Source organism: Corvus kubaryi, unplaced genomic scaffold (genome assembly GCF_017639235.1).
Source record: "Corvus kubaryi isolate FWS band 111438036 unplaced genomic scaffold, C.kubaryi_AGA036_p1.0 37398, whole genome shotgun sequence".
Classification (NCBI taxonomy): domain Eukaryota; kingdom Metazoa; phylum Chordata; class Aves; order Passeriformes; family Corvidae; genus Corvus; species Corvus kubaryi.
In genome coordinates this window covers 55,984,203-55,990,982 of record NW_024581137.1, presented here as the reverse complement: position 1 = coordinate 55,990,982, position 6,780 = coordinate 55,984,203, and the positions used below count along the sequence as shown (strand labels likewise).

Sequence of the window (6,780 nt, the reverse complement as noted above, 5' to 3'; positions counted from 1 at the left end):
AAGGAAAGGAAAGGAAAGGAAAGGAAAGGAAAGGAAAGGAAAGGAAAAAGGGAAGGAGAGACCTGCACCACCACCAAAACTATTATTTCATTTTTTTCTTTTTTGAGGGATGGTTTTTGGTTTGCTTGTTGGTTGCTATGTTCTCCTCAGCTGCTCATGTCGCCAGGTTCTCCGCATTTATGCTGGACATCCGAATCTGAGAGCTGCTCTTGCTCAGAATGGAGAGTTGTGTCCCCCCGTTCACTCCGCTGCTCGCTAGAGAAGGATGGCGATGTTTGAAATCCACAGCAAAATACCGGTTGACTTTCCAGCTCCTCCATTTTCTCTTTATTTCTGATTGCACCTTTAGGGAGAAACTTCAAAAGGTCATTTTTTATGTACTTAGCCGCTCGAGGACATGCTGACAAATTATCAAGATTAGAAAAAACCCCACAATTCCACAGAACTATTTTTAAGGTTGTTATTAAACTCCGATTTTCAGCAAAATCTGAAGTTACTTCTCCATGGCTGGAACAGGTCTGGGCATGCAGTGGGAACTACAGCCCAGCCCATGTTCTGTGTCTGACTTCAGATAATTTGGGATCAGCCCAGAGGTGCATGGAAGACCTGATCAACACTACCTGGAGGAAAAAATAGCCTGTTTTCATCAAAGGCCACTACCAGAGACATAATAAGGAGCCAAAGAAATGAGCAATCAAAAAGTACTGGAAAATATTGAAACACCCTGTCCACACAGGCAGCTGCTCTCACCTGCCATTAATGGATGGATGTTTACTGAAAACTTTGCCTCCTGCTTTCAGATTCTCTCCAAGCAGACCAGCTCTGGGATTAATGTTCATCTGTGACACCCTTTCTTTCTTGAAAGTTTTTTTTTTTTTCTTAATGGGCACCCCCAGTAAATCACTAAGAGTAAAACAATCCACGCTCAGAAATTCAATTAGACAATAAGTAAATAAGTCCACAGCTTTTCTTCTTTTCACTCATCACCAGTTTCCTGGCAACACTGCTAGGGTGTGCACATATGTATAAATATATAAAATAGCAAAGATTTAATATGAGAAAGATCACAGTAGTTCAGACCAACATTTACTTGGTCTATTACTCATTCCTGTATCATATTTCTGAATGAAATAGAGGACGAACAAGAACTATGCAGAGATGTTTTCCCAATATATTTTTCCAGTCTCCAGTGAGCTTCTGTGTCAAAGATGTTTTTCTTGTCTGTAACAGTAGTTTCTAGATTTTCCTGGATTAATATTGTCAAAATGGATCAGCGTAAGTTGAAATGCTAAACAAGGGCTTCAACCGTATGGACAAAAACTATAGGGAGGAAAAATCCAACTGGAAAACTTACATTCTCCTTCTAGGACCTCCAAATTCCTATTTTGGTTAAAGTATAGATATTTACAAATTAGATAGAGCATGGAGTTATATTATCTCTGTAAAATGGGAATAGTGCTTGCATCTGGGACAGTGTGATATTCCAAACCCTTTCTTGCTGTAGGAAATTTAGTGGAGGCCCAAGACATTCTTTCATCACCATTCTCTGATATCTTGAGAGGGAAAATGGCTTTAATTAACCTGGTTTTGTTGGTTTGGCTAAGAACCACCCCCCACTCTCTCCAAGGGCTTTCAGGAGATCTTGACTATGCCCATGAGCAAAGATGACCCGTGAGTTTGTTTGATGAGCTTAGAGATTGCTATGGTTTATCTGAGAAGGAATCACTTGGATTGAGGAGTTTGAGACCTTTTGTACCAGAGATCAGCAATGCCAGGCTATACCTGCACTCAGCCCCCTTGAAAAGAAGAAAAGAAGGAGATTTCAGGAAAAGACTCCAACTGTTGGGGTGCACAAGAGATGTGTAGCAGTGGAGGAGAGAATGGATGAACTCTAGATGTTCCTCTTAAGGCAACCTTGAGCAGGGAACCCTCTTCCATCAGTTCAGAAAACCACTACCTCAGATATTCAGCCAGATAAACAAAGGCAGGGAAATGCAGATTGACACAAGTGAATCGGAAAAAACCCCACAAATGTGGGAAACTGATGCCAGCAGCAGCAGCAGTTGCCATGTGCTGAGAGGAGTGTGAGGCTTGCAAGGCACCCAGGTGGTGTGTGGGGGATGGTTCTGGGTATCTGACACCCTTGGGCTGTTCGTGTGTAGGGATGAAGGTGGCAGGGCTCAGGGGAGAAGCTGGCACCAGTTGGGCGGTGCCAGAAAAAGAGGCCCAGGACCCATGAAAACTTGGAATTCAGTGAAGGGTTTGGCAGTTTCCCCCAGCCCTTCTCCTAGGAAAGCTGGCAAGATAAGGAGTGAGTGGGTGATCTGCATGGTGGGAAAGAGACCACACTGAGAGGGTGGTGAACAATGGTTTTCACTCAGGCTGGCACCTTATCACTAGTCGAGTCCTCCAGGTATTGATATTGGACCCCACACTGTTCCACACAGAGCACAGAATGGTTTGGGTTGGAAGAGACCCTAAAGACCATCCAGTCCCAACCCCCTCCCACAGGGACACCTTCCACTATCCCAGGATCTCCAAGCCCTGTCCAACCTGGCCTTGGACACTTCCAGGGATCCAGGGGCAGCCACAGCTTCTCTGGGCACCCTGCGCCAGGGCCTCGCCATCTTCATCACAATCCCAGTGAAGGGATTGAAAGCACCCTCACCAATTTGGCTGATGGCACCAAACTGGGTGGTGAAATGGACATGTCAGACCTCTTGGAGAGAGCTGAACCGGCTGGGAGAGTGGGCTGGCAAGAACAGGGCAAAGTTCAACAAAACCACTGCAAAATTCTGCACCTGGAATGACATTTCAAAAGAGACCAGTCCATATCCTACCCCTATTAGGGAGCCTTAATCTGAGCCATCATCTCTGGAAAGGCCAGTGTTTTGGTTTAAAAAAGACATTACAAATCCTCTTTTATTTATTTTCTTTTCTGAGAATTGTGAGATTCAGCCTAAGGTATCAGGGATTATGGTAGATGGTGAGTTAGAATGGACAGTTAGAACAGCAGTTACTCCCACAAGAAAATGGGATGTGGATGATAGGTGAGGGACGCTAAATATTAAAAGTCTTACCTCCCCATTCAAGAAGCAGTAGAGAACAGCAACAACAAAACCCTAGGGAAATGGGAGAGAAAACAAAAAAGTAATTCAAATCCTGAAGGAATGCCAGAAAATAGCTGGATTTTAAAAAAAGGAAAACAACCAAGCAAACAAATAAAACCAAAATCCTGGTATACAAAACATACATATAAATGAGCAGAGACACACTCTGAGAGCTGTGCATGCAAAGCAGTTATAAAGAATAGAGATTCGGTTCTAAGGAAGGCAGAATTCCGTGCATAATCACCTGGAAGGATCCCAGTCCCAACTCAAACACCAGTCTCTCCCGCTTACTGACATTCTCAGGAGAAAAGGCAAACACCGTGTAGTGAATTCCAAACAAGGGGATCAGCAGCAGGGTGGAGCGAGCCAGTCTCCTGTCACAACAGAGGGAGAGAACTTTAATGCAGCCTTGCAATTAGCAACCTGCGCTTTAATTAAAGAAGAAAACACAGAAAATATTTTGCTGACTGACTTTGGGGAAATACATACACTGCATAATTATACAAACAAATACGCAACATTCCTGTTTGCTCCCAAAGACTGATTGCACACACACTGCAGTTTGCTCCCCCTTCTTCACACTGCTACAGTAATGGCACATTAATAATGCTTAATGCTCTCTGCTGCTATTTTAATTTGCATTATTATAAGCTGGAATTTCCTCCTACCGTGCCAAAAAATGAGGAGGGGAATCTTGCTAAAGGATTCAGACTGCTACCATGGTACAATTATAAACCTCTCACCCTCTTGCTTAATCCCAGTGGAGCATTTGAAATCACTTGGGTTTTTTGTTGATTTGTGTGTGTGTGTGTGAATATGTTTCTGAACAGCAAAAAAATTCCAAAACAACCACACAAATAAAGCTAAAAAAACAACAGCCATACAAATAAAAGCTAACCCCCCCTGCATGTTCTTGTTCTTATACTCACAATTATTCCTGAAGGTTTGATTTTGGTCTCATTTATACTACTGGAAACCTGAGTGCAATTCCACTGTTTAACTACTTTGCAGTTGCTTCAGAATAAAGAGGTTTCAGAGGGAAATCAAGCCCAGCAGATATAAACAAAAGGGCTGGAAATGAATGTGTTACATGTGAGCACTTAACTGGTGACATTCCCCCAAAGCAGGGACCAGCCAAGACTCAGGCCTGTTTTGGTGTCATTTGCTGACTGAGCAGCAAAAGAAAGAGCAAAGAGAAAGCAGATGTTGATCTGAAAATGAGCAAGTGCTTTATTAAAAACAAAGCCACCTAAAGTAACCTCCAGGGCATTTTCAGAGGAGAAGGATATAATTGATTACATTCAGGTAAGGGAAGAAGGAAGATGGAGGACAAAAGAAGGAAAAAAGCCATAAAGATTTTTTGAAGAGCTGCATATTTGTTAAAACTCAAGTGTCCCCTCTGCTTTTATCTATTTGGTACCTTGCAGACAGATTTGAATTTGCCAACACATGCTCGATGATAACCCAAAATGATGTGTTTGTTTTAGCAGCATTGAAGATTTAATTAACTCATCTCCAAGAATTCTGAGAGCACAGTTATCTCCAGTAGTGAACTGGGAATGGGACATCAGTGCAGTGCTGGTGTCTCTCAGTCAGACTTTGGGCCATAATGGGGATAAATTTATCACAACTCTTGCCTGGAGACTGCCCTAAATGTCTGATGGACACCAAACCTCAGGTCTTGGTGAAAGACCCCACAAACCAGAGAACACTGTTCTTGTGGGTTAAAAAATTACACATTGGCCAAAAGCATTTGAAAAGGGAGGAACAACCTTGGAACAGTGTGATGAAGAGCATAAAGAGTGCCCAGCTTTGATGATCTCTAAAAAAAGTAATCTATACAGGAGTGAGCCAGTGTAAAAGAGCTTTTGGAGTCCTTCCTAGTTCTTTTTCTCTATGGACATGCAATCAGGTTAATAAAAAGGAATAGAAACATTGAAGAGATTATAGAGTAATGTTATCTCTGTAAAAAATGTATGTAAAGAATATAAGTATCTTAAACTAGTCATGGAATTTAAAAAAAAATCAAATTAAAGGTAATAAACTGGACCAAAAAGTATCATCTCTCTGTATCTTCTATCATTTATATTCAGAATTAAGGACAACAACAACAAAAGGATAAATGTTGTTTTGATCTGAAAGTCAGAATAGAATTGTGTATTAATATGTTCTGTCCTACTGCACTCTTGGGAGATTAATTTAGGGAAAGATGCAGAATAAATCTTTTTTTACTTTCAGCTTTGTGACATTATTTATACGTGAGTAATCATGTAATTAGTTTGTAGAAACTTAAAATATAGTGCCATCATCAACTTAGTTGAGATGTTGTCTTCAATATGGTCATAAAAATGAGGCAGAAAATGCATTAAATAACACATTCTGAAGTTTATAGATTATTAAGATCTATAAAGAGGAAAAGAAGATTTTAATGATAAGAAAAAACTTGAGCGATATTAATGCCTGCATGGATGATGATGAAGAATTGCTTTTTTTCAAGAACACTGTGAAGAGAGAAGACTTAAGGAAGGTTTTGTGAGATGTCTATGTGCAGCAGGGAATGAAAATCTTAAATGACATAATGGAATTCTCAGGAGTGTTACAGCCAAAGATATTCCTCCTCTTTTCTTCCCCCACTCTTTCAGACAGACAAGAAACTTGGGGGGTGAAGCTAAAAGTTCTGAGGACAATGATCATTCAAGTGGCTGTTTGAAAGATAATGTTCTCCAAAAGGTCTAGTAAAAGCCTTGTTCAGATTTCCCCACGGAGAAGAAAGTCTTAGGGTTTTTTTTAGAAAAAAGCTATTTGAATATCAATTTTTGTTGAGGCTGACATTCTGTTTTCCAGCTCTTATTTTCCTTAAAAACACTTCAAACATAAGACTTTCTCCAGTAGCATGGCTATGAATGTGGATTTTCCATGAAGTGTTAGTACAAACAAACAGATAGCAGAGTCCTCTGTTTTCCCTCAGTCCTCTATTGAAAAATGAAATGAGAACTTTATGGTAAAAGAAACACAAAGTAGGAAGGTTGTCTAATTTGACCAGTATTTGAAGGAATCATGCTTTTATTTTTCCATTGCACACTTATTAAGGAGACTGCTTAAGTCTCAACCGCTCACCCTTGTTGAGATAAAAAAATCAAAAAAGAAGCAAAAGTCTCCAAACCACAGACTTTGAAGTAAGATTATATTGTTGTTTTGCCATTTAGTCCCACGTCTCAAAAATAAGAGAATTGCCCAGTTTAAAAGCTCTCTTAAGTGAAATACTTTGATCAAATATAAACTTCTGCAATGAAGACATCAAGGTCTCTAGTCCTGCAAAGCAACATTCACTTCACCAAGGTTTGGACATACATAGTGTAGATATTGATAATGAAATTATTTTAAAAATGTCTCTAAAGTCACTGCAGAGAAAATTAGACTTTTAAAACATAATTCTTGTGTGCTACAGATGTCTCTTTAACAAGAGGTGACTCCTGTTGTAAACCCTGTGGGTACTGAGTACATCTATTAATGTATACTTTGATTAACTTAATGCTTTGACATATCTGCAATGATGGCATCTATTTTTAGTTAAATTAAATCCACACTTACATTCCCTTTATTCTTTATGAAGAGCAAGAAGCACTGACACACAAGGACAAATCCTCTGCCCCTAAGGAAGTTCTTATCA

The 6,780-nt window shown here is 40.1% G+C and overlaps 1 protein-coding gene across 9 annotated transcripts in view; it reads right to left on the bottom strand.

Moving 5' to 3' along the window:
• Positions 1 to 6,780, bottom strand: part of ADCYAP1R1 (ADCYAP receptor type I) — a 144,566-nt gene that overhangs the window by 7,961 nt on the left and 129,825 nt on the right. For 6 of the 9 annotated variants that reach the window (XM_042043073.1, XM_042043072.1, XM_042043075.1 and 3 more), the window contains 3 exons: positions 3,355 to 3,484; positions 3,081 to 3,122; positions 1 to 356 (listed from right to left, as the gene is read on the bottom strand). The exon at positions 1 to 356 is cut by the window's left edge and continues 7,961 nt beyond it. In XM_042043073.1, the coding sequence (XP_041899007.1) occupies positions 147 to 356; positions 3,081 to 3,122; positions 3,355 to 3,484 (382 nt within the window). In that variant the 3' untranslated portion in view covers positions 1 to 146. The remainder of the gene's footprint in view (positions 357 to 3,080; positions 3,123 to 3,354; positions 3,485 to 6,780) is intronic. The other 3 variants (XM_042043076.1, XM_042043080.1, XM_042043082.1) reach the window with 1 other exon arrangement.